General features: G+C 41.6%; 3 protein-coding genes across 4 annotated transcripts in view; 1 reads left to right on the forward strand and 2 right to left on the reverse strand.

Moving 5' to 3' along the window:
- The window catches only part of NOA1 (nitric oxide associated 1), a 37,112-nt gene extending 36,279 nt beyond the window's left edge, over positions 1 to 833 (reverse strand). The window contains exon 1 of the mRNA XM_039540399.1: positions 764 to 833. Within this exon, the coding sequence (XP_039396333.1) occupies positions 764 to 833 (70 nt within the window). The remainder of the gene's footprint in view (positions 1 to 763) is intronic.
- On the forward strand, positions 811 to 27,581 carry POLR2B (RNA polymerase II subunit B). 2 transcript variants are annotated; one of them, XM_039539255.1, is made up of 25 exons: positions 811 to 1,092; positions 4,444 to 4,516; positions 5,206 to 5,356; positions 8,110 to 8,222; positions 10,321 to 10,540; positions 11,646 to 11,804; positions 12,274 to 12,438; positions 13,429 to 13,625; positions 14,802 to 14,921; positions 16,565 to 16,751; positions 18,286 to 18,429; positions 18,735 to 18,874; positions 18,963 to 19,074; positions 19,428 to 19,582; positions 19,895 to 20,093; positions 20,348 to 20,516; positions 21,040 to 21,136; positions 23,180 to 23,274; positions 23,651 to 23,901; positions 24,001 to 24,090; positions 24,314 to 24,421; positions 24,982 to 25,095; positions 25,207 to 25,367; positions 25,845 to 26,040; positions 27,304 to 27,581. In XM_039539255.1, the coding sequence occupies exons 1-25, from the start codon at positions 1,074 to 1,076 to the stop codon at positions 27,391 to 27,393; spliced, it is 3,525 nt and encodes a 1,174-aa protein (XP_039395189.1). In that variant the 5' UTR covers positions 811 to 1,073; the 3' UTR covers positions 27,394 to 27,581. The 2 variants fall into 2 exon arrangements, with proteins under 2 accessions (XP_039395189.1, XP_039395190.1); XM_039539256.1 differs by lacking the exon at positions 811 to 1,092 and adding an exon at positions 2,375 to 2,549.
- The window catches only part of IGFBP7 (insulin like growth factor binding protein 7), a 69,563-nt gene continuing 69,188 nt past the window's right edge, over positions 27,577 to 27,951 (reverse strand). The window contains 1 exon segment of the mRNA XM_039540400.1: positions 27,577 to 27,776. Coding sequence (XP_039396334.1) covers positions 27,757 to 27,776 — 20 coding nt within the window. The 3' untranslated portion in view covers positions 27,577 to 27,756.

Below are 27,951 nucleotides of genomic sequence, written 5' to 3' on the forward strand. Positions count from 1 at the left end.
ACAGGGTGTGTGTCTCTGTCTGCCCTCCTTTCCTGCTGCCTTGTAGAGTGTTGTGAGAGTTAACCCTTGAGGGCTCAGTCAATTGCTAGTTCATTTAACAGTTAGGCATTTCCTGGGAAATATCCCTCCCGCTGACTCCTCCACCTGAACCAAGCTTCACAATCATCATCGCTGTGTACCGGTATTAAATTGTTTGTTTAAAACTTATACTGCGTGTGTGTGTGTGTGTATGTATATATATATATAGTCTTTTGTCTGGTGAAAAAAAAATGTCCCTGGAACCTAACCCCCCCATTCACATTAATTCTTATGGGGAAATTGGATTCACTGAACATCGTTTCGCTCAAAGTCGCATTTCCCAGGCAGATACCGGCACCGTTAAGTGAGGTGCTCCTGTGCAGTCAAAGCAGGGGCTGGCATTGGCACCCTGGCTCCAAGGGCTGGGTCTCGCTGTAATTCACCCACTAGTGCAAGCCTGGCAGTGCACGTGTGCGAGCGGGCAGGGCCCCTGCCATGATGCCCTGACCCTGAACGAGGGGGTGGGGTGCTGTGCTACCGCCATAGCTGGGCGAGGCTTCAGCCCACTCCATGAGGGCAGCACGTTCAACTCTTTACCCTACCCTCGGCTGGGAAGGGAACAGCGCTATTATGCTCCCCCCTATTTTGGGAGAATGGTACTTCCCAGCCCGCCTCAAAAAGATGGGCGCCGCGCGACCGGGTGCCAAGGCGCATGCGCATTCCGCAGTTCACTGGCGCCTCTCACCTGAGCCGCGCGCACGCGCGATCCTCGAGTCGCCCCAGGAACTGGTCACGAGGCGGCTCAGGCGGACCATAGCGCGAAGTGGGCGCGCAGACGCAGTGCGAACAGGAGTGGGGGAGGCCAGCTCATCGTGTGCGCAGCCGTGGTGAGCTCCTGGAGCCGCACGCAGCTGCACTGCGAGAAGGAGGCGGGATCCAACCCGTGCGCAACCGCAGTCCGGCCTATTGTCCTGCACCTGCGCATTCGCAGCCCGTCCCTCGCGGCGACAGGCCGGGCTTGGTAGTTGCCGTTGAGGCCACCCCGCGCCGCCAAGATGTACGACGCGGACGAGGGTGAGCGCGCCAGAGCCGTGCCCCGGGGGGGCCGGGCCCGTCACCTCAGCCGGGAGCTCGGGGCCGGGGCCGGGGCCGGGGCCGGGGGAGGGAGGGAGGGAGGGAGGGGGGGAGGCTGGCTGATTCCCTCCCTCCGCAGCGGGCACCTGGGGGGCGGGCGCCGGTCGGGCCTGGCCTGCGGACCCTGGGAGATCGGGGCCGGGGCCGGGGGAGGGGGGCCGAGTGACGCCCTGCGCTTCACCGCCGGCGAGGCGAGGCGAGGCGGGGGGCGGAGCTGTGCCGGCAGAAGCGCTTGCGGGGCTGGGGCTGCAGGGGGGGGGGGCGGAGGCGTTGCTGGAGGAGCCGCATCTGTAGAGCTGGACCCCGAGTCCTCCTTAAGCGTCAGCGCGTATAGCCACGAGCCAAGAGCACCGGCCTTGCACACAGGCTGGGGGTCTCCGTCCTGGGAAGCAGCGACCCTGAGAGAGGCTGGGGGGATGTGGTGAATAATCAGCTGACCAAGTGCTCCCAGTGCCAGGCCCTGGCTAAGAGATAATGCGACCCTGGGATGCATCAACGGGGGAATCTGGAGTAGAGAGGTTATTTCACCTTTATGTTTGGCATTGGTGTGACTCCTGCTGGGCTGTGTCCACTTCTGGTGCCCACAATTCAAGAAGAACTGAAGAGGGCGCAGAGAAGAGCCATCAAAACGATTAAAAGATTGGAAAACGAGCCTAATAGTGATGGAGCCGAAGAGCTCAATCTGTTTAGCTGAACAAAAGGGTGATTTTTATTGCAGTCTGTAAATACCTACGTGGGAACAAATATTTGAAAATAGGTTCTTCAGTCTAGCTGAGTAAGGTCTAACGCAGTGGTTCCCAACCTTTTTCGTCTGGCAGGCGCCGGAAGATGAGCCACTGAGGACCGTGGCCGGCGGATGAGCATCTGCCAAAATGCTGCCAAGAAGCGGCAACGTCAATAGGCATCGCTGCCAAAATGCCGCCAACAAGCAGCAGCATCCAGAGGCGTCGCCGCCGAAAATCAGTGGCATTTTGGCGGCAACGCCTAAGGATGATGCTTCTTGGCGGCATTTCGGCAGATGCTCGTCCGCCAAACAGTACGGCTGACTGTTGAGGCTAGCCAAATTCAGATTGGAAATAAAGCGTTTGGTTTTAACAGTAAAAGTAATTAACCAATGAACAATTTACCAAGAGTTGTGGTGGATTCTTCATCCCTGGCAATTTTTAACTCAAGATTGTTTATGCTCCTGGAATTATTGTGGGGGAAGTTCTATGACTAGATGAGGTCAGACTAGATGATCAGAGCGATCCCCTCTGGCCTTGGAATCTGTGAATCTAGTGTAGACTTGGACTTAGGCATTTCAACAAGTGACCTAGTTTTCAGAAGTGCTGAGCACACAGCAGCTCCTACTGGAATCAAAAGTGGCTGATGGAAACTGGTGCTTTGAAAAAATGGAGGTAAGTATTGAGGATCCTAGTATTGAGCTCCTGTTTTTGAACGTTTCAACCTTTGACCATATTCAGTATTTTCTGTAAATTTAAAAAGTGTGAGGGCAAAACTGAAATATCTGCGTGAGTGTCCAATGTTCTTAATGCTACAAGTGAAAAATGTGTTTTTAGCATAACAAAAACTTTGAAAGATGCTTAGATATTGAAATAGCATGTCCATAGCTCCTAAATAAACAGGAAACTGAAACATCTGTTAAGATACAACTGAAAGTTAATTGATCTTTACCAAAGGCATAAAGGGCCTCATCCAAAGCCTGCTGACTTCAGTAAAAATCTTTATTTTGACTTCAATGAGCTTTGTGTTGAATTCAGACAGACTTAGTGATTGGTACTCTAGGGCAGCACAAGTGTTGAGTGCTGTGGTGCATATTCTGCTGAGTAGTGGTAAAGTGTTAGGAACAGATGCTTAACCTTAGGAAACAAAGACTGAATCCTATTGTTCCCATAAGTTCTTTTTATAATAAGCCTTCATAGATTGCCTACTTTTTCTCAAGGACCAGTGGAGTAATAAAATTTTTCTGTGTTCCAGATAAAAATATTGTAATTTATTTTTGTTACTGTAGTGCTTAGGATCCCCAGACATCGACCACGACTCCACTGTGTTAAGTGTTGAGCAAATACAGTAACTCCTCACTTAAAATTATCCCAGTTAATGTTGTTACATTGCTGATCAATTAGAGAACATGCTCATTTAAAGTTGCTCAGTGCTTCCATATAACGTTGTTTGGCAGCCGCCTGCTTTGTCCACTGCTTGCAGAAAGAGCAGCCCATTGGAGCTAGCTGGTGGGGGCTTGGAACCAGGGTGGACTGGCAGCCCCCCATCAGCTCTCTGCTTCCCTAAGTTCCCTGTGTGGCAGCTGCCCAGCAGGCTATCAATTGCCAGGCAGTTCAGCTGTCCCTCCCCCCCCTGCTGTGTGCTGCTCCTGCCCTCTGCCTTGGAGCTGCTCCCAGGAGCCTCCTGCTTGCTGGGTGGGGGGGGGAGGGAGAGCCCTAATGTCAGGGTGTCCCCCTCCCCATGCTCCTGCCCCACGCTCCAGCGGGGGTGTGGTGCGGGGAGACAACAACATGACAGGGCTCAGAGTGGAGGGAGCTTGCTGGCAGCAGCTGCTATCTCAACATGCTGATCTATTTAAAAAGACAGTGTGCTTAGAGTGGGGTCAGGGTACTTAAAGGGGCAATGCCCATCTCTCTCTTTTTCTCTGCCATGCTGTCTCCCCTCCCTCCATTCGTGCTGTATGTAGAGTATGAGGCTACATTAATAACAATGTGATAAGCCTTGAGGGCTCAGTGAGTGCTAGTTCATCATTTGGCAGTAAGGCATTCCCTGGGAAATATCCCACCCTCTTCCACCCTCTGACTCCACCAGCTCAACCAAGTTTCACAATCATAATTTCTGTTTACAGTATTAAATTGTTTGTTTAAAACTTATACTGTGTGTGTGTATAAATTTTAAACACACACACAGTCTCTTGTATGGTGAAAAAAATTTCCCTGGAACCTAACCCCCTTCCCCCATTTACATTAATTCTTATGGGGAAATTGGATTCGCTTAACATCGTTTCACTTAAAGTAACGTTTTCCAGGAACATAACGACAACGTTAAGCGAGGAGTTACTGTACAGAATGAAAGATGGTCCCTGCCCAAAGAGCTTACAGTCCAAGTATGACAGGAAAGCTATGAACACAGCTTACTGTTATCCCACTTACAGTTTTTATTAAGTTCACTAGATTGCAGAAAAATAATGCATTTGTGTATAGCCATTGGGTATTTAGTAGCTATATACAGCCAAAGAAAACATGAATGAATAGAAAGACTGATTTGAGTGTTCTGCTTTCTTGATAGATATGCAATATGATGAAGATGATGATGAAATCACTCCAGATTTATGGCAAGAAGCATGCTGGATAGTTATTAGGTAACTTTATCAAACTTTCTAAGAAATGTTAAAAATAGTGAAGTAATCAGGCAAGTGTACCCTTAGCTAAAACGGCATATAATATATATTAGTATTAGATAACTACTTGTGATGGAAATTTCAAGATTTCATGTCCAAAATCATAAATGCTTTCTCTCTAAGACTGAAAGAACTGTTACAAAGAGAGAATATAAGATTTTAGACCACTGGTCCTGTGTATAAATGGCCAAAGGTCAATGATTTTGTAAGTCATTGTCTTCCTAGACAATCTAAAAGGCTTTTCATAGCAAGTTCAGCACTAACACAATATTTTCCATTATTGCTTGTGGGTGCAGAGCTACGTTTATGCGATTACTGCTAAGAATAATGCTAACATAGTGAATTGGTAAGTTAAGGCTCTGATCCCACAGCTTCTTGCATGTGGGTCAATAGGGAACAAAGTTGCGGGATCTGGGCATAAATATTACTGTCTATTTTTTTGAAAGTTTATTTGGAACAATTGTTTTCTTCCCACAGCACAATGTTGAAATACAAGCAAAGATTTTTGTTTCAGAGAGAAATAATATCCTTTGATTATTTACAGTATGTTTATCTTGAATTTTTAAACATTACCTGATAATTAACATAGTTTATGAATATGTAAACGCAGAATTTTTGTTGATTAATTGAATGTGCCTTATTTTTTTAAGCTCCTATTTTGATGAGAAGGGGTTGGTCCGACAACAGCTGGATTCTTTTGATGAGTTCATTCAGATGTCTGTGCAGAGAATTGTAGAAGATGCTCCACCTATTGATCTACAAGCTGAAGCTCAGCATGCCACAGGGGAAGTTGAAGAACCAGTAAGAGGGATCTTTGCAGAATTTCATTCTTTTAATCGTACAGATATGAAAATTGTGCTGGGAGTTCTTATTTCAGTTGAACAGCTGAAGGCTGCAGAGGCAGATTCAGTCAATTAGTGCCTGATATAGCTAAAAAGAAATGCATATGCTACTAATGGGGACTTGGGGGAATGAATGGGTCATTAAAGCAGTTGAAACTTGTAACGTTTTTGGCAAAAATGGTATGACCCATAATTAACTTTATCAAGGGCGAGAAATATCATTTTTTTTAACCTTTATTCATTTCCTGTTAGATTTTCAAAACTTTTCGCACCCACATCTGGGGACAGATATTTAAAAGGGCTTAGCTCTCATTATTCTCATTTGGCATGTTACCAAATTGTATTCCTTAACTCCAGAAGCATGATGTGCTACATGTGATCAGAATGCCATTCTCAAACTTTTGGAACTTAATTTCAAAACATTGTTTTCAATCTAGGCCAATGTTACACTTATGGACACAGTTCATATCAAGTTTAAAGAAAAGCTGGCTGGAGCGAACTGAAGATCTTGATACAAGATCTAGTAACCAAAAGATACTTATCCTCACACAGAGTAACAACTTCTGAAAAATAACTAGATTTCTAGTTAGATTGTAAACCCGTTGAGGTGGGGCAACCGTCTTTTAGTTCTGTTTGTACAGTGCCTAGTACAATGGGGTCCTGTTCCATGACTGGGGTTCCTAGGTGCTGTGGTAGTACAAATACTAAAACTAAAGCAAACTTCAGAGCCAAGTATGAAATAATTCATCATAGGGTGCAACTTACTGAAAAAAATGTAAGCTATCCATAATAGGGATTGGAATGGAAGTGCCTTTTCACTCCTAAATAAAGTTGCTAATGTTAGGCTATAGTAAACCAATGCAAACAATAAGTATATTAAAAGAATGACTTGAATTCCACTGTTGAACATATTACATTTAACAGATTTAGAAACTGTCAGAACTCATTCATGAAACAGACAATGACAGTGGGAAAACTTGAACAGCTTATGATCTTTGGTATATCTCCAATTATAAATAAAATAAAATAATCTCCTAGAGCTGGAAGGGCCCTTGAAAGGTCATTGAGTCCAGCCCCCTGCCTTCACTAGCAGGACCAATTTTTGCCCCAGATCCCTAAGTGGCCTCTTCAAGGATTGAACTCACAACCCTGGGTTTAGCAGGCCAATGCTCAAACCACTGAGCTATACCTCCCTCCCTCTGAAATACAGCTCTTGAAGCAGCTATAATTAGGTTTTCTCCTTTTTATATTATCCACCTCCATTACCAGATCAGCTCAGTGTGCGTCTATATCTGATGGTGCCTTGGCCAGCTGAATAAGGAAACTCTTACTGGGGGCATAAGAAGTGGCCATAAGGAGAATGTGCACCCTGCTGAAATCCAAGTTTTTCTCTCTTTTTCCCCTGTTCTTACCAAGAGGTCTTTTTATGCCTTACTACTGGATGGATGGATAGAATTGCTCCCGCCAGAGCTTATGCAATGTGGAAATTGCCAGATACTTCAGAAAAAGATGCTGTTGCACTGACATAAGGCTTTTGTCTGCAATTTTGTGTCATCTTCACATAACTCCTAGTCTTCCCTTTCCACCACCTGCAAGAAGTCATGGAGAGTCAAATTCTCATCTACCACTTGGTAGCGTTTAATGTATTGAGATGCTACAATTATATGCACAATAGAAATATATGTAAATAAAATAGTCCTGGCTTTGTGCCATTGAGCAATTCCAGGACTGTTTTGTTGTGTACTTCGGATTTAGACTGCTTTGGGAGTAACAAAGCCGTGTAAATATTTAATGTCTCTTACAGGATATATTTTCAAATAAATACTGTGACTTCAAGTTCTTGTATCTTAGTAGATTTTTAATACCATTATAAATTCATATTTACATATTTCCTTGCTGACCCAGTAAATATTAATGCTCTTATAGCTTGAAGGCAAAATAATATTGTAATGTGAGCTGATCTTACTAGACAATAAAACATCTAGTTCAGCAAATGTGTGCAAATCCATAGACAAATATGCATTTTAATCTGCTTCTCCATGACCTTTCTCAACCCAAGCCAGTGCAGGATTGTCCCTTACAATATTTTTTTTCTCATAATTTGTCTGGTTTGTAAATAAGCAATCTGCTTCTATCACTGCTCCTGAGACTAATAGATTTCATTGTCAGAAAAGTTTTCCTGGTAATCTTCCTAAAACTTTCCTTTCCTTAGTTTTTATCACACTCTTGCTAGTGAATAACCCCTTGTAGCATGCTAAATAATTATTCTCCCTCTTTAGTGTTACGAACTCTTCAAACTACTTGGAGACTCTTGTGTTTCTCTTTTTTTGCATCCCCTCCTGCCCAATATCTTTAGTCATGGCTAAGAGAATCTGTACATACTTAGGACTTTTCCACATGGGTCCAGATCTTAATCATTTGCTTTTTTTTTTTCTGAATTCTCTTGAGTTTATCCTACATCTGCGTTAATGAGGCATCCAGTGAAGTGTTGTAAGTGCAGTTTGTCTTTAGACATATAGAAGGGGATTACCTCTCTAATCTGTGAACTGGGATCTGTGTGTGTGTGTGTGTATATGTGTGTGTGTGTGTGTGTATGTATATATGTATATATATATATATATATATATATATAAAACAAGCTCTAAATTCTCTCATGCATATTGTGACTTGCCATTCTGATTATTAAAATTAGGTATTTTGGGTTATTTTCAGCCACGATATCTGTTGAAGTTTGAACAAATCTATCTCTCCAAGCCTACGCATTGGGAAAGAGATGGCGCACCTTCACCCATGATGCCCAATGAAGCCAGGCTGAGAAATCTTACGTAAGAAAAAGCTCCTTAGCAGCTGTTGGATACCATGAAGGAATAAATCTGCAATCTAAATTAATAGGATTTTATCTAATTTTAATTATGCCCTGTAAAAAGAATTACTTCCTTATATTTAAAACAAACTATTTGAGTATTAAGTACAAAATATCATTGGCACTTTATTACCAAGTATTATAATTTAACAGTACCAACAATTTCTTGGAATAACTTTCAGTCCTTTATTTTATGCTTTCTCTAGTTTAGAATGCATTATCTTCATATTGTAATGATATTGTCATGGATGGGTATAAACTGTTCAGGAAGGACGGGGGGGGAGAAAAGGAGGAGTTGCAGTGTGTGTCAGAGCAGTCTGATTGCTCAGAGCTCCAATATGAAACTGGAGAAAAGCCTGTTGAGTCTTTGGGTTAAGTTTAGAGGTGAGAGCAACAAGGGTGATGTCATGGTGGGCGTCTGCTATAGTCCACCAGACCAGGAGGATGAGGTAGAGGAGACTTTTTTTTGGAGAACTAACAGAAGTTTCCAGATCACAGGCTGTGGTTCTCATGGAGGACTTCAATCACCCTGACATCTGCTGGGAGAGCAATACAGCAGTTTGTAGACAATTCAGGAAGTTTTTGGAGAATGTTGGGGACAACTTTCTGGTGAAGTGCTGGAGGAATCAACTAGTAGCCGTTGTCCTGGGGCCGGTTTTGTTCAGCATCTTCATTAATGATCTGGATGATGGGATGGATTGCACCCTAAGCAAGTTTGCAGATGACACTAAGCTGGGGGGAGAGGTAGATACGTTGGAGGGTAGGAATAGGGTCCAGAGTGACCTAGACAAATTGGAGGATTGGGCCAAAAGAAGTCCTTGCTGAACCTCATCAGATAAGTGCAGAGTCCTGCACTTAGGACAGAAGTATCCCATGCACTTCTACAGGCTGAAGACAGACTGGCTAAGTGGCAGTTCTGCAGAAAGGGACCTGGGGATTACAGTGGGCGAGAAGCTGGATATGAGTCAGCAGTGTGCCCTTGTTGCCAAGAAGGCTAATGGCATATTGGGCTGCATTAGTAGGAGCACTGCCAGCAGATCGAGGGAAGTGATTATTCCTCTCTATTGGGCATTGGTGAGGCCACATCTGGAGTATTGCGTCCAGTTTTGGGCCCCCCCACTACAGAAGGAATGTGGACAAATTGGAGAGAGTCCAGCGGAGGGCAACAAAAATGATTAGAGAGCTGGGGCACATGATTTACGAGAAGAGGCTGAGGGAACTGGGGCTTATTTAGTTTGCAGAAGAGAAGAGTGAGGAGGGATTTGATAGCGGCCTTCAACTACCTGAAGGGGTTCCAAAGAGGATGGAGCTCGGCTGTTCTCAGTGGTGGCTGATAACAGAAGAAGCAGCAATGATCTCAAGTTGCAGTGGAGGAGGTCTAGGTTGGATATTAGGAAAAACTATTTCACTTGGAGGGTGGTGAAGCACTGGAATGGGTTACCTAAGGAGGTGATAGAATCTCCATTCTTAGAGGTTTTTAAGGTCCGGCTTGACAAAGCCCTGGCTGGGATGATTTAGTTGGGGCTTGGACTGGATGACGACCTGAGGTATCTTCTAACCCTAATCTTCTATGATTCTAATGTTATAATATAGCAGGGGTGGCCAACCTGAGCCTGAGAAGGAGCCAGAATTTACCAATGTACATTGCCAAAGAGCCACAGTAATGCATCAGCAGCCCCCACAGCAGCTCCCCCACCCCACTCCCAGTGCCTCCCACCCACCTGCAGCCTCGCAGATCAGCACCTCCCGCTCCCTCCCTGCACTTCCCAATCAGCTGTTTCGTGGCGTGCAGGAGGCTCGTGGGGGGTGGGGGGGAGAGCAAGGGCATGGAAGGCTGAGGGGAGGGGGCAGGAAGGGGTGGAGTGGGGGCAGGGGCTGTGGCAGAGTCAGGGGTTGAGCAGTGAGCACCCCCTGGCACATTGGAAAGTTGGTGCCTGTAGCTCCAGCCCTGGAGTCAGTGCCTGTACAAGGAGCCGCATATTAACTTCTGAAGAGCTGCATGTGGCTCTGGAGGTTTGCCACCCCTGTAATATAGTCATGTAGTATTTTCTTTTTCATAGATATTCTGCCCCCTTGTATGTGGACATAACTAAAACAGTTATTAAAGAAGGAGAGGACCAGTTACAGACACAGCATCAGAAAACCTTTATAGGAAAAATTCCTATCATGCTCCGTTCAACATACTGCCTGTTGAATGGCTTGACTGATCGTGATCTTTGTGAACTGAATGAATGTCCTCTTGATCCTGGTGGCTATTTCATTATTAATGGATCAGAAAAGGTAAAGAATTAGATTTCACATGAAGAAATGTTTTTTTTAACTGATACTGAAAATTCCACATTACACATTGAAATGGCTCTACTATGACACGTGTTCCTCTCTACCAATCAGAAAACTGTTTTTTATGGAATACTACTTAAAACATTTTTTGATAGTTTTGTTTCCAGTTCCAACACTAGTGCTGGTCTAACTCTGAAAAGTGGCAGTATAAAAATGGCACCTTCTAACTCAACAAACCTTTTCCTTGTTATTCAAAGTTGTATGTACTTGTTTTAGTGACAAAATAGGTACTTGCTACTTTTATTCTTATTCAGCAGAACCAGCATAAGTAGTAAATTCTGTTCCATCATGTGCCTCATCAATTAAATTGTTTGCCAAGTTCATTTAATGTGCACCTGTGTAAACGCGTTGAAGGCACTATGACTGCACAGCTGTCAATAAAGGCATAATTTGGCCCTTAGCATCTCTGCTGTTGGTGTGATAAGAAAAAAAACAACCACCTAATTTGACTCTCAGGGCTGGCAGTTGAAATTTTATTTATTTGTGCACTGAGCACATTTGACATGGAAATTAAGACAACAAACATGGAATCAATCTTCTGATGCCATTTTTACAGTTTTTCAGATACAATATGCTAACCCTTAAGGCATTCTAAGACCTCTGCGGAGCAGTATCTAAATGCATCACTACTAGACAATGCAATAAATGTGTTCTAAAACCCTGTGATCTTGGAGTGTCCCTTGTTTCTGGTGTGCTATATTAAGTAATACTGTTACACAGTATTTCCTTAGAACTCTGTTCTTCTAAAGGTGAAAAACACCAGCACAACGAGCAGCCTTTAGCCACATAACAATGTGCATATAGTTATGTGGAGAGCTTAACAAGTACTATTATGCTATTGTACAGCACTGCCAATAAGGATAGTACAGTACAAGCTAGATTTTAATAGCTGGGTAAGAACAAGATTGGCAAATTGACAACAAATAGTCATGGGTCCGAAGTCAATTTAAAAACTAAACATCCTACAGGTATTGCATGTTTTATATTTACTTACTGTAAACATACTCTTACCTGGTTATTTACAATGCTTTTGTTTTCAATATAGGTTCTGATTGCTCAAGAGAAGATGGCTACAAACACAGTGTATGTGTTTGCAAAGAAAGATTCGAAATATGCTTACACAGGAGAATGTAGATCCTGCCTGGAGAATTCCTCTCGACCCACTAGTACTATATGGGTTAGCATGCTGGCCAGAGGAGGGCAGGTATGCATGACTGATAATTTAATAATGGTAGATATTTTATATTTGGCTTATGTTTGGGCTGAAATTTTCTAAGACTTTTTGGAGTTTGTTCTTTATGTTGTATCTCGGTATTTAAGTTTAGGGTTTTTGGAGAAACTGTGTTGGCTTTGAAGAGTGTAATTAAATATGTATTTGTGATTGGATTTTCAAATCTAATGTATGTAATTGTAACCTCTTGAATAAGATGAAAAATGTTATTCAGTAGCTGCTCTGCGGCATTCATAGTTTAAAAACAGATGCATTAGAAATGGAACAGACCTAATCTAATTATATTTATGGTTTTTGTAGATGGTAATTCTTTTCAGTTTCAAAAACCATACTTATTCAAGAGAGTTAAGTACTTCTATTCAAGTCATTTTGAAGTCCAGAAAAAGTTGGTTTGTTTGAAATCAAATGCATTTGAGACTCATCTACCTTGTCCCTCCTCTAGGGTGCAAAGAAGAGCGCTATTGGTCAGCGTATTGTAGCAACTCTGCCATATATCAAACAGGAAGTGCCCATCATTATTGTTTTCCGTGCATTAGGTTTTGTATCTGACAGAGACATTTTAGAGCACATAATTTATGACTTTGAAGATCCTGAGATGATGGAAATGGTAATGTATATTAAATAATGGTATGGGTCATGATGTTAAGTGAGCTAAAGTCAAGTCTGTCTACTTCTACTATATTCAAAGTATCCTGTCTATATCCCAGTTGTAATTTTAAGACTCATGTACCACTTGAATCTTAAACGTTAGTTTTTGGGGTTTTTTTGCATTGGTTAAAGTAATAAAAGTTCTCTGCAATAAAACAATTATGGTAAATGTACATTTACCCGAAGTGCTTGTGTGGGAATGGAAGAGCGCTGTTTACTATTCAGTTACAGGGTCTGAATCCGGCTCCCACTGTAATCAGTGGCAAAAATCCCACTGATGTCTGTCTAAACTATCTTTTAGTGCACTGCCTACTATGCCACACTGATCCACAGTTGTCTTTTACAAAAAGCTGATCTGTATTTACTGTTTTTTAAAAAACAAACAAAAAAACCCCACTACTTAGCTGCGAAGTAGCTTGAAATCATGTTTAATGATACAATCCTGTGAACATAGTTACTTTTAAAGATCCAGTCATCATTTGCTGGTTTAGAAATATTTCTTACTTGAAAGTGCATTGTCTGTGGTGACTGCCATCATGTTAGCTAATTTGGTATTAATATCATAGTATATGAAGGGTTTATTTAAACTGTCATCACCCACTAAATTTTACTTTTAAATGAAACATGCTTAATTGTAAGGTCAGAAAATAATTCTACGTGCGCTGCCACTTTTGTATTCATGTCTTATTCTAGAATATCTGAATAAGTTCCTTGCTGCCCCTTTAAAAAAAAAAATCAGTTATTGCTATATAATAGAGAATTTTATGTTTGGAAAAAAATAATTATTTTTTGAATATTTATGTAAAATGTAGTTGATTACTAGAACTTCCTGAAAATATATATTTTTTTAAAACAGCTACATAACTGAAATCCTGAATCATCCATGGATGTTTTCATCTATTTTCCCCCCTCCTCTGATGCAATGATTTTGCTTCCTTTTGTGCATTAGGTCAAACCTTCCTTGGATGAAGCATTTGTTATTCAGGAACAGAATGTTGCATTAAACTTCATCGGGTCAAGAGGTGCGAAGCCTGGTGTTACCAAAGAGAAAAGAATTAAGTATGCGAAAGAAGTCTTACAGAAGGAAATGCTTCCACATGTTGGTGTCAGTGACTTCTGTGAAACCAAAAAGGCCTATTTTCTGGGGTATGACTGTTTTTTGTCTTAAAGCTGTCATACATCTGATAGGGAAACTATCAACTCAAAATTGATTCAAAATTTAGTTTAGATATTTATGAAATGTAAGACCAGTAGAAATGTTTCCACAATTTTCAAAATAATACTACTGTAGTGTTTGCAACCCAGTCCTTGCGGCATTGAAATGGCAGAAATAATGAGAAATTGGATTTTAAGTTGAATGTGGTGTTAGTGACCTAAATAAAGACACTACAGTAGAACCTCATAGTTACGAACATCTCTGGAATGGAGGTTGTTCATAACACTGAACAAAATGTTATGGGTGTTCTTTCGAAAGTTTACAATTGAACATTGACTTAGTACAGCTCTGAAACTTTACTATACAGAAGAAAAGTGCTGCTTTTAGCCATCTTAATTTAAATGAAATAAGCCCAGAAAGTTTTCTTACCGTGTCAAATCTTTCTTTAAACTTTTCCTTTATTTTTTTAATAGTTTACATTTAACACAATACTCTACTATACTTGCTTTTTTTTAAATCTCTGCTGCTGCCTGATTGCATACTTCTGATTCCAAATGAGGTGTGTGGTTGACCGGTCAGTTCATCACTCTAGTGTTCATAACTTGGTTCTATTGTGTTGCTAATTTATTGTTTGAGTTGATAGTGTAGTTGTGGTGCAGGCTGATGACTGACTGTAAGGCCATGTAGTGTATTCTTGGTCATCTAAAATTATTTGGGTGGTATCACCTTGCTCAGTGCCTAATGGTATACAGGCAGTCAGTCCCTGCATCAGGAGCCCAAGGCCCCAGTTCAGTCAGTTGGTGGCCCCCATGCTCATGCAGAGCCTTGCTGACTTAACTGGGGCCTAAATTAGACAATACAAGACCAAGGAAAAGCACACTGGTTGGCCAGGTGACGGTCCAATCCAAAAGTGGGGTAGATTGTTTAAAAAATAATTCTCCTTTAGGGTCTGTATTGACTTAAATAAGCAATGGGTTTTTAGGACTTGTGCTTATTAACCTGGTAAAGAGGTCTGTGTTTAGAAATGCAATAATTTCATTTGATTTAGGATTGACAATTCATAGGCACCCCAGTGGATATGTCCTGTAAATAGTTGTCTGGTCTTGGTGATGAATGTCTGGTTCTAATTAAAATACAAAGTAAGTTGTCTCTTTTTATCTTATTAGGTACATGGTTCATAGATTACTACTGGCAGCTCTGGGCAGAAGAGAACTCGATGACAGAGATCATTATGGCAACAAAAGACTAGATCTGGCAGGGCCATTGCTTGCATTCTTGTTCAGAGGGTAAGCATGATAAACAAAATTGTAGCTATTGAATGGTATTCAAATGTTAAAAAGGGTCTGATTTCATGTAATAGTTGTTGGTGGAGGTGGGAGAGGCCCGCGGTGGCAGCAACGCCGGCTGCTGAGCATCCCTGGGAGGAGGAGCCCAGCCGCGGCCATGGATCGGTACCTGCTGTTCGTGAGTTGGGAGGAGCAGAGAGCCCCGCGGCCTGGCGGCACTGAGCGCATAGCAGGTGTGGGTGAGCGGGAATTGGTGGTGGGCAGAGAGCCCTGGGGCGAGGAGCTCGCATACCGTGGGGTCATGCGCCGCCCAGAGCGGCTCCTCCAGACACCGCCAGAGGGGACTCTCTCGCCGGGGGGCGCTAGTTGCGCTGGTGCAGTGCGCCGCGGGGCCCTGAGTGGGTGAGCCGGCTGGGGGCCGCAGGAGGAGCGGGGGGCGCTCTGCCCTGACACCCCCCCCAGAGCCCTGAGTGCCCCCCCCCACAGCCCTCTGCCCTGAGCCCCACAGCCTTGCACACACCCCAGGCCCCTGCCCTGAGCCCTGTACCCCCTTTATACACACCCAGCCCTCTGCTTGACTCCTTCACCCCCCCCCCCCACAACCCCAGCCCTGACTCTGGCACCCCCCCACATACCCAGCTCCCGCCCTTACACCTGTACCCCCTCATGTGCCACCAGCCCTCTGCCCTGACTCTTGCACCCCCCACATCCCCACCCTGAGCACCAAATGGGAGCTCCTGACCCCCCCTCCCATTCCCACCTACACCCCTCACATCAAATGGGAGCTGCCCAGGTAGGTGCCCCCACACCCAAACCACCTGCCTCCACCCTGAGCCCCCTCCCTCATTCTAGCTCCTGGCCAGACCCTTCACCCCCAGCCCTGTGCTCGGTCCACTCCCACCCTCAGCTCAGTGCAGAGAGAGGAAGAGAATGGGCCAAAACCAGGGAGAAGGTAGGTACCCACTGTATGTGGGCAGGGGCGGGACCCCAGACCGGCAGCGGGCTGAGCGGGTCTGGCACCCAGGATCCCAGTTGGCAGGAGCCGGCGGATGGAACCCCTGAGTGGCAGTGGACTGAGCCGCTCAGCCCACTGCCGGTCTGGGATCCCGGCCGCCGGCCCCGCACAGACCGCTGCTGGACTAGGTGAACAGAACCCCAGACCAGCAGCGGGCTGGTGGCGTAAGATCAACATTTTAATTTAACTTTAAATGAAGCTTCTTAAACATTTTGAAAACCTTGTTTATTTTACAATACAACAATAGTTTGGTTATATAATATATAGACTTATTGAGAGAGACCTTCTAAAAACATTAAAATGTATTACCGGCACGTGAAACCTTAAATTAAAGTGAATAAATGAAGACTTGGCACACTGCTTCTGAAAGGTTGCCGACCCCTGCTGTAGGATGAGGCGTTTATATGCCTTTATATTTATGCTGCCTATTGTAACTGTGGATGGAATCCTTATCCATATAAAAATGTAATTCTATTTTGACTCCTGTGAAGCATTTCACTTCTATTTTCTGTGTCCTGTTTTCAAGAACTCTCCATAAATCTGTTTGATTAAATTGACCTGCTACAGAATGTTACTACAATTACCCTTCCTGGCTTGTAACAATTACATTTTCTGCTTTCTTTAACAGAATGTTTAAGAATTTGCTCAAAGAAGTGAGAATATACGCACAGAAATTTATTGACAGAGGGAAAGATTTTAACTTGGAACTGGCAATTAAAACAAGGATTATATCAGATGGTTTGAAGTACTCATTGGCTACTGGAAACTGGGGTGATCAGAAGAAAGCTCATCAGGCCAGAGCAGGAGTATCTCAGGTAACATAGCTAAATAAGTCTTAGACCAGGCATAGGTTTAGTCTTGTAAAAGATGCTATCCACCTACCCAGAATGCTCATATTAAAAGCTCTCTCTAAGATTCTGTCACATCAGAGTTTTTATGTTGGCTAGGCGGTCACTACAGAGCATTCCTGGTATATATTAAAGGTGAACAGAGTTCTTTCAGGGTCAGCCCTACTATAGAAGTTGCTGAACGCCCAAATGCACACAGTTAAAAGTTCTGCCAGTAGAGTAATATCTCAAGTGGAGACCTAGCTGTGATTCTGGGAGCTCTTCAGTGCCAACTGGCAAAGGCCATGCCATACCGTAACGCAAAACACCTGATGTACTCCTTGCCCCAACAAACTGTTGTCATCATCTGTATCTGAAAGGTGTCATGTAAGGTATTGTATCCAGACTGGTAACACAATTGGTCGTTAATGTTGTTGTATGATATGTGTAAAGAATTATAGGGGTGTGTGCTGGAAATATATTCCAAACGTGTTTGGCAAGCAGTGCGTAAGCCCAGCCTGTCCAAGACAAACAAATGTTGTTTCGCCTGCTTGACTGTCTCTCCAATGTAAACTGAGCCAGGTGAGGCCAGAAACCAGGAGAGTACATTTACATATCCGGTAAATGAAGCCCTTAAACTAGCAAGTGGGGGAGATGACCACTTAACGATTATGACAAGGGATGGAGGCTCTATCCCCAGGAAGCCTTTCTGGCTAAACAGACAATGGGTTTTAATGAAATACAAGCAGAAACAGGGATTAATTAATTGGGGACAAAAGAGGCCAGAGCGCTTAAAATCTGGGAGAGTTGGATCCTTCAGCCAAAGGGGTTGAAGTCTCTGGGAACTGACTGTAGGTGAAAAACCTGCTCACACAAAGATTGTAACTTGCTAAAGTTGTTTTAGTCAGTAGAATGTGTGTGTTTTGGTTTGTTTGTAATCTTTCATCCCTTTCACCCTTACTTGAAATCACTTAAGTCTATGTGGGTTGTTAATAAACTCATTCTTGTTTTATTACAGACCATCTCAGTGATTTTTATATTGAAGTGTGGGACTTTAGCTAATCTAACAGGCTTTTGTGTGCTCTGTCTCTTTGGAGGCAGCAAACTTAACTTCTGTGAGTGGTCAGTGAGAGGGACTGGACACTGCAGAAATACATCTCTGAGGAACTTGGGTTCACTGTTGCCTGCAAGGGAAGGTTTGGACTGGCAGAGTCCTGAAGAGTTTGCCGGTAAGGCAGACAAGCTGATGTGTCAGCACCCTGACAGAGCTTAGCAGCAGCAAAGCTAACTCTTGCTGAGACAGAGTGGTAATACAGTGGCTCACAGTTCTGGGTGACCTGGGCAAGACATCGCACTAGTCTAAGATGAGTTGAGGTGAACTGATTTCTGTTTATCGTTACTTTGTTGAAAGGCATAAAGATAGTTGTCAGTTTACGTGGTAAGTGACTTCCTTCTAGTAGGCATTTTGAAATGAAGAAGACAGCTTGGGTGTCTAATTTTGAAATCTTACAATTACATGTAGGTGTTAAACCGCCTGACCTTTGCATCCACACTTTCCCACTTGAGACGCTTGAATTCTCCAATTGGTAGAGATGGTAAACTAGCAAAGCCCAGACAGCTGCACAATACATTGTGGGGAATGGTCTGTCCTGCTGAGACTCCAGAGGTAACACAAGTTGCATTGAAACTAATGTATTCAAAAGCATATTTGCTTGTATTATGGTATAACATCTGCAGATTAGTTGCAATATGTAATTGCATTTTAACTTTTGGTATTTTAATTTAAAATATTTCAGATTTAAAGTTAAATTTGCAGTGAAGGCATAAGATGTTTTTTAACTAAAGTAATTGTGTCTGAATCACTATCCATTCTGTGTGTGTGTGTGTATTTTCTTGGAAACTATTTGTCTAGCCTTTTCAAAGGCATATTGATTTGTTGGTTTTTACAACAAAACTAAATCTGTTTGTTAGGGCCATGCAGTAGGACTTGTGAAGAACTTAGCCTTGATGGCTTACATTTCTGTGGGGTCTCAGCCATCTCCGATTCTGGAATTTTTAGAAGAATGGAGTATGGAAAATCTAGAAGAAATATCTCCAGCAGCCATTGCAGAGTATGTATAAATGAGTTTGTCTCTGAATAATTTTAAACTTTTAATTCAAAACCATTTTTTAAAATAATTCTGGCTTTCCTTTGCATAGTGCAACCAAGATCTTTGTTAATGGCTGCTGGGTAGGAATACACAAAGATCCAGAACAGCTGATGAACACACTAAGAAAATTACGTCGTCAGATGGACATCATTGTGTCAGAGGTAAATTTTCTGAATGAATGACCATGTAAATTCTAGCTGCGAAGGATGGAATGTAGCAGGCAGAACACACCTTTCCTAGGTATGAGTACAAGCAGAAAGCCTTTTCAAAGGCTTAGTGACTAAAACCATTTTTAAAGAGAATTTAGCTGAAAACTGCCCTTTTCAGTTTGGAACCATGTTCAGTGGAGCACTAATACTCACTCACTCAGCATACTGTAGACAGTAGCTTAAAGGCTCCCACTTTAGGGAACTTCACTTTGTTATAGCTCCTGCTGTGTGTACCATGACTCTTGTTCCATGGGTCATACAAAGACTCAAATGTGTGTACCCATTCTCATTGTTTGCATATTCAGGTCTCCATGATCAGGGATATTAGGGAGCGAGAAATCCGCATCTATACTGATGCTGGCAGAATCTGCAGGCCACTTTTAATTGTGGAAAAACAAAAGCTGCTGTTGAAGAAGAGGCATATTGACCAACTAAAAGAACGAGAGTATAACAACTACAGGTAAGAAATCTCCCCAGAACAGGAGAAATGTCTTGCTCTTTCTTCCGAATGTCATGTACACTTCTGAGGGTTTGTTTGAAGTCAGCTGAAGCTGCAAGCCACCGTTGTATTTAAAAACTTGTTACTTGACTACTTAGTGTGTTCTACACAGTGTTGCTTATTATCACCATAGAGCGTGATTGTGTCAAATCAAGGCAGTGGTGTATTCCCTAATTTCAAACAAGATAAGTCTTGCTTTTTGACATCGCTAATGAAATCTGTATTAAATGTTACTTTTGAATAGTAAGGCACTGAGGCAGTTTGATTGTTTAGTTGGCAGGATCTTGTGGCCAGTGGTGTAGTAGAATACATCGATACGCTAGAAGAAGAGACTGTGATGCTGGCAATGACTCCAGATGACTTGCAAGAGAAAGGAGTCGCATACTGTTCAACTTACACGCATTGTGAGATTCACCCATCCATGATCCTAGGAGTATGTGCATCTATTATTCCTTTCCCTGATCACAACCAGGTCAGTAGCCTCTCTTTCCTTCTTATCAACTTTAAAAGAGAGAATATAATACAAAAGGAAAATTAAAATCATGTTTAACATATGTAGGCATCCGAAGAAGTGGGTATTCACCCACGAAAGCTCATGCTGCAAAACGTCTGTTAGTCTATAAGGTGCCACAGGATTCTTTGTTGCTTTTACATATGTAGACATGTATATGCATGAAGAGTTTAATAGATGTTCTGTTGACACGGCTTCTTTTCTTGCCTTCATAGTCTCCTAGGAACACATACCAGTCTGCTATGGGAAAACAGGCTATGGGAGTTTATATTACAAACTTTCACGTTCGTATGGATACACTAGCCCATGTGCTGTATTACCCTCAAAAACCCCTTGTGACTACACGCTCTATGGAGTACTTGCGATTTAGAGAGTTGCCAGCAGGTATGTTGTGGCTTAATAAGCAAACCTAAAATATATTGCATAAAATGTACACACATACTAATATTTAAAGACCATTCATTATGGTGAAAAGTAACTAGGATTGTGCTTAGTAGTAACTTCTGGTCATTCATATTATTGTGCCTTGTAATCTGGGCATCACTAGCTATAAGGAGATTTTCTCAGCATAGTTGCTGAGCCCACAACATGCATACAGTATGTTAAAAAGAATCGCGCCCTCTTCCCCCCCCCCCCCCGATTAAATTGTTGGAAATAGTGTATTTTTCATCAGCATTTGTTAGATCTCCACAAGGGGTCACTGTTGTATTGAAAGTTCTAATCTATGGTATATTCTGATTTTGTATTTATTCAGTACCACATGGCCTATATTTTGTGTGTGTAGTGGAGATTTGCTTTAATAAATGGCCAGGCAGTGTAAATATATGGAATGCAGTTCATTTTGAATGAAGAAGCCTTGCTTATATGAGCTGTAGATCCTTTAAACATTTGCTGATTTGCATTACAGGTATCAACTCAATTGTGGCTATTGCGTCATACACTGGTTATAATCAGGAAGACTCTGTCATCATGAACCGTTCTGCTGTCGATAGAGGTTTTTTCAGGTATGGTTTTCCTGAACTTTGAACTGTGGAAAATTGCTCATGTAAATTTTATGGTTGGTTTTACTCATTTGAAGATTTAAATCTTTCCCAGCCTTTATTCAGATGTCTAAAGGACATAACGTGCCTTTTCTAAGCCTCTAGACAAATTTTAACTTACAGTCAGACATTTTAAAATACTACCAGCAGCTGATTACTGCCTATTGTTGTTAGTGTGTTAAAATGTACAGTTGCTCTTTTTCACCCTATTTTTGTTTTAAAAAAAAAAGTCATTTTATAAAAGTTACAACTGCCACAGCAAGAAGATGCAAAACTAACAGCTCCAGTGAATAACTAGGGCCAAAGTTAAAAACATGACATGCACTTTCCCAACCAACCTTCTTCCTGCTCTTGCTTTAAAGGTAGCTCTTGCTCACTGCATTGAATCATATTTGTATGTAGATAGAATTTGGATGTCTTCTCTTTTGAACTGTCAGTTATGTGAGCCCCTTGATGCCAGGCATTTGAGCTTCCCAATATAATCCTATTGTTAGCCAGGGAAGTGGTAAATGCTTGCACAGAGGATTTTTGCAGGTGTTCTAGAATAAGAAACATAGCCAGTATTGGTGCAAATATTCATTGATGGGACCTTTCACCACTTGGCCGCAGTTACCCCTGAATGATATAATGGACACATTCATTGTTGGCTTTTGGCTATCTAGGTCCACATTCTGTTCTACTTTTGGTTGGATAGACCTTAGAGGCATGTTCGCTCTTCACATCTGGTTACTTATGTAGAATAAGAAATGAGAAGCTGGGCTGGATTTTTATGAATCGCATTAATAATTATTGCTTAAAGTGAGCATTGGTTATGTTCACTGGCACATTTTTAAAAATGAAAAAATTTTAAACTTCAAGTACGGCTGTGGATGCATACGCCAGCCTTTAAGGCAGCATTTAAAAAAAAAAAGAAAGAAAAGAGAAAAATTGAAAAACCCGAATAAAACCAAAGCGCACTGTTGTATCGGAGGTGTACTTCAGAGTGCAGCTTAATAGATGCTGTGGGGAGGGGGGGAGAAGTGTTCTTAATTACTCATCACTGGACATGTGATGTTCTAGTATATGTGTACGGGGTGGTGTCATTGTTTACATTAGCATTTGGGTGATGGGGTGCTATCAAAACATGCAAGCTAAAAGGCGGGAAAAGGGGTGAAATATGAGTAAAGTGATCTGGGTTGTAACACAGGGATAACACAATTCCCTTTTTTGTAAGATGTATAGTAGATCCCAAAGTCACCACCATCTGTCACTAACCAGCAGTTTATTTGTAGACATCTCGTCGTAATGTCCTTGTGGGGTTCATTGTTTCTCCTTGATTTGCTCTAGAAGTCGTACTGTAGTATCCAAGTAAAAGCTTCTTGAGTGGGACCTGCGCATTCTTTCAGCCTTGTCATTACCGGTAACCCTAACCCAACTGTGCTGTGAGCCAGGGCAGTTTAAACAAAATAAAAACTGAAAACAAAATGTCCTGGGAATTTCAGTTTATTACAAAAAATTAAATTAAAAGTGGGTGAAAATCAGTGCAAAAACTAACCCCAGTTTTCTAGGTAAATACCAGTGTTGTTATTAGGGAACAAAAGGACAGGAAAAAAGCAACAGACAGAAAAATAAGTGTATTATAAGTAAAAGAAGTTAATGCTGTGGCTTATTGCATGAACTGCACGTTAACACTCTGTACTCGTATACATACAAACATGGATGTGCATATCTTCTACTACATTGCCTCACATTTACACTTAGATAGTGTTTGTTAATAAATTAGTCTATCTAATGTAATAGAGCAGATTTTATTTTTTAACATAATCTGTATTTTCATTCACTTGAATGATCCAAATTTTGCGGGAAAATCAGTTTAAAAAAATCAGCTTTTGCAAAATCTAGGAATTTTTCTGGACAAATCAATAAAAACAGAAAAGGGCCTCAGTTGTGATGTAGATGGGGTTATAGCACACAACTTAAAGAACACTGATATCTAAACAAGTTTTTTCTTTTTAAATTTTCTTTCAGATCTGTGTTCTATCGCTCATATAAAGAACAAGAGTCCAAGAAAGGATTTGACCAAGAAGAAGTTTTTGAAAAACCTACACGTGAAACTTGTCAGGGTAAGAGATGATGGCAGATGGAAGAAATAAAGCCTGCAAATAGTAGCCAGACTTTGCCAGACAGAGTCCTTCATGTTAACCTTACTATATTTGACTGTATTGAACTGTAAACATGTAAACGATAAATTTGTGCTCTTGGTACAAAGAAACTTGTATGGTCAGTAAAAATACAAATATTCCTTTTCTGGATATGTTGGCAGCACATACATTTATAGTAGAATCTGCATTTGCTAAATGTCATGAATTCACAACACTGGAGTGTACTGGCACAGAATGCAGATATGGTGTCTGCTATTCTGAGAACGTGATCCTTAATGTTTTTGTAGAAATACTTTGAAGGATTTTTGGCTCTGAATTCATTTGTCTTTAATCTCAGGTATGAGGCATGCCATCTATGACAAACTAGATGATGATGGTTTGATAGCACCTGGTGTACGTGTGTCAGGAGATGATGTCATCATTGGCAAAACAGTAACTCTGCCTGAGAACGAAGATGAACTGGAAAGCACTAATAGACGATACACAAAGAGGGACTGTAGCACTTTCCTACGAACAAGTGAGACTGGTATTGTAGACCAGGTCATGGTAACCCTTAACCAGGAAGGATACAAGTTTTGCAAAATTAGGGTCAGTACCAGTGTCTATGGCTTCTGGGTTGTTTATACTTATTCCCTTTAAATTAAAAAAAAAAAGTCACTGATCTAAAGTGTTTTCTGTTGCCTCCAGGTGCGCTCTGTGAGAATCCCACAAATTGGAGATAAATTTGCCAGCAGGCATGGTCAGAAGGGTACCTGTGGTATCCAGTACAGACAAGAGGTAGCAACTTTTTTTCTTTTGTATATCTCACTGTACAGTGAAACTTGCGTATTAATGTGGATTGCCTGCAAAATAAGTTACCTTAATATATTGATTTAAATTTAACCTCTCTTCAGTTATTATTTAAAATGTCTTTGAGTCACTTAAGTTGAATTGGATTTTTATTTTGTTGGAACTCCCTAGCTTCTCACGAGGCATAATGAGAATCTCTTTCCTGCTTTAGGATATGCCTTTCACCTGTGAAGGCATCACACCTGACATAATCATCAACCCCCATGCCATCCCTTCCCGTATGACAATTGGTCACTTGATTGAATGTCTTCAAGGGAAGGTAAGGAGAACAGTTTGTGTTGTGTAGCTAAAATCTGAGAATTAAACTGCATTTGTTTTATCTTGTGGAGAAGCTGATCTGCTAGTTCCTGGTATTTAACCCACTAAAGAATGATGATCAAGTTCCTCTTTGAGGATCTAGTAACAAAACAAAAGGTATATTAATTTCCTTAGGGAGAAGCCAGAGTGCTGTCTTCAGTGGGTCAAACCACAATGTGTTTATAGCAGAATTTCTTTGCTGCTTTTATTGACTGAATTACTATACAAGCAGTCTCCTAATCTATGGAAAAGAAACGAGTAACAGAGTTAGGCTGGTGTTTAAGTGCTTCTGAAAATCCCACCTGTAACTTGTGGGTCTAAGTTTTTTGTTCAACAGAAATATATCCATTGCATTAGAAAGTTTAGGTTGGATACAGTCCTGGGCATTGGGTCTGATGTCTTAACAGCGGGAGTAGGTTAGCCTTTTCAAGTGACCCACATACTGTCTGATTACTTTATATAGAATGCACAGCTTGTGTCTATACAAATGTACGGTATTCAGCAAACCCTTTTTCTCTATAGGTATCAGCAAACAAGGGAGAAATTGGTGATGCTACACCTTTTAATGATGCAGTCAATGTGCAGAAGATTTCCAATCTACTATCAGATTATGGCTATCATCTGAGAGGAAATGAGGTATAGTGTTCAAAATGCCAGTCTAGCTAAAGGTTATTGGTTTGTTTTGATAAATTTTGTTACTATGTCTAGTTTAGGCTTGTGCTTCAGAGATTGTATTCTTTACTTCAGGTTCTCTACAATGGCTTCACAGGACGCAAAATCACATCACAAATCTTCATTGGTCCTACTTACTACCAGAGGTTGAAACATATGGTAGATGACAAAATTCATTCCCGTGCAAGAGGGCCAATTCAGATTCTTAACAGGCAACCAATGGAAGGTAGATCTCGGTAAGAATATTTGTGGATTTTCTTTTTTATGAGTGTCCTTGAAGTCTCACTAAGTTTGCTAAGGTAGAGAAGAATTAGCTGCCTCAACTGTACAGCAGTATCTTAACTGGCTCATCCAATTACCCACCCCTTTGGAGCTGATGGTAATGTGCTTAGGTTTGGGCAGATAAAACATGATGTTGTCATTTGTAGTAGAGTTTGTTGTGGTTTTGTCTGTTCAAACACTATATTGTCCTCTGTTGTAGAAATTTTCTTAGTCATGTGACTGTTAGTGGGAGCAGCAGTTTTTTAATTTGGCTGACTTCTTCCCAATGATCTTATTTTTGGGAGAAGGAGAAGAGATAATGACAACTTGCTGGGTACAGAGGCACCTATTTGTAGTACTGCTGATGTATTTGTGCAGAATTAGGTCTCCATATTAGTTGCTGGAACCATCATTTCTGACTTAATGATAAAATATCCCCCCCTCCCCCATAGCGATGGTGGCCTTCGTTTTGGAGAAATGGAGCGAGACTGTCAGATTGCTCATGGAGCAGCTCAGTTTTTGAGAGAGAGATTGTTTGAGGCTTCAGACCCATACCAAGTTCACGTTTGCAATCTTTGCGGAATAATGGCAATAGCTAACACAAGGACACACACGTACGAGTGCAGGGGGTGCCGTAATAAAACACAGGTATGTATGGACTTCCTCGGCAAGTATTTCTGTTTGCAGTCAAGAACAAACAATGATTAAAGGAGTATGATGGTGAGTGAGGATGAAGAGAGCAAGTGGTAAAAGAAACACAAAAATTAACCCAATAGTTAGAAAAAACAAGTTATATAGTAAGTGTCAGAGTTCACTCATGTTTCCCTATAATTGCCAGAATTCTGGCTGTCATTTGGCAGGACATTTCACTTATGTATTTTATAATACTGGGTTTTCAAAGAACTTAACTAAAAGTGAACATTAAATCTTAAATTTTGGGGGGAAAACTGATGCTGTAGAACTCATGGATTGATTTGATGGCTTTGCCACTTCTCTAACTCTTCAGAATATTATGTTTTGGTTGGGAGAGGAATAAATTTAAATGTCACATAGTTGAGGTGCTGGGGGAGGGAAATCACAGGTTTTGAATTAATACGGAAGTTTATATTCAAGTATAAACTGTAAATAGGATTGTTTTTCTCTACCATAACTCAGTTACTCCTTCAACCTCTAAGGAGCTTAATTGTCTGGTAATAGTTAATATGCACAAATAAAATATCTTGACCAATAGGAGCAGAAGAGAGATCTTTTGTCTACAGTTTTTGACCACTGAAGGACAAGTCTACTGTATTAAAATGATAAATAGTGTTTCAAGGTGCCTTCCAGTTCTATCTCCATATTAAAGTCCCCTGCCTTCACAGCAGCACCAAGTTCTGTCCTTGACAGATTTTTGCCCCAGATCCCTAAATGGTCCCCTCAAGGACTGAACTCTCAACCCTGGGTTTAGCAGGCCAATGCTCAAACCACTGAGTTATCCCTCTCTCAAAAAAGCCTGATGCGCCAGGTGAGGCTTGAACTCACAACCTCAGCGTCACTCCATGCAGCACGGCTCTATAAGTACTGTGTGCTGACCCATTGCACCCCTGGAGCCCATAAAGCTAAGTGCCTGGACGGGGCTCAAACCCTGGACCCTCAGATTAAAAGCCTGATGCTCTACCAACTGAGTGTTGTGTTGATCTGGACCCCATAGAGAAACATATCAACACTATTGAGTAAAGTAATGCCACTCTGGATGGAGTGGGATCAGTCATCACTTCAAGGTGAATTGTAAAGACTTTCCCTAAAAGGCTAACAAAAAAATAACTTCATATGAAGCACTAGACCCCCAAACATATTTACTTAGTGGGTAGGGAGAGTGAAATTAATCTTTAAAAAGATACCATGAACTAAATTTTCTTACCTCCCTTTCAGATTTCCTTGGTGCGAATGCCATATGCCTGTAAACTTCTCTTTCAAGAACTGATGTCCATGAGTATTGCACCTCGTATGATGAGTGTTTAGCCTTTAAAAGGCTTTGCTTTAGTTCTGATTTTACGTATCTGCTTGCGCGGTTCTAGTGTTCCATTTTAAAAGATTTTGAATGCAGAATGTTATATATGTCATTTACGTCAGGTTATGTTTTGCATCTGAACACTTTGTTTAAATGATCTTGAGCTTTTTGTAAATAGAAATAAAGATTTGTAGTCAAATGTGAATTACATTTATTTGTATGTCTGCCAAAAGCATGTAAGCAAAACATTACTAAAAGGAAGAATGAGTCAGATAAGGAACTGATTATCAGGCTCTAGCCTAGAAGTCAGTGGCTGCAGCTTTCCAAAATACTACTTAATACTTAAATTGTGCATAAATGATAAAGTCCTCACATCACAGCTCTGCACCATCATCTGGGGAAGAAAAACAAAAAGGGATGTGGGTTCATAATTACAAGAGGGTAACACTACAGATACTCGAATGAATGAAGTGAATTTTCTGTTTGACTTAAATGTGGATAATTAAGAACAATCAGTCCTTTTCCTCTTTTTCTTTCTTCTGAGGGAACTGGATAGCTTAGAGCAATGG

This window comes from Mauremys reevesii, linkage group 5, assembly GCF_016161935.1.
Source record: "Mauremys reevesii isolate NIE-2019 linkage group 5, ASM1616193v1, whole genome shotgun sequence".
NCBI classification, from domain to species: Eukaryota; Metazoa; Chordata; order Testudines; family Geoemydidae; genus Mauremys; species Mauremys reevesii.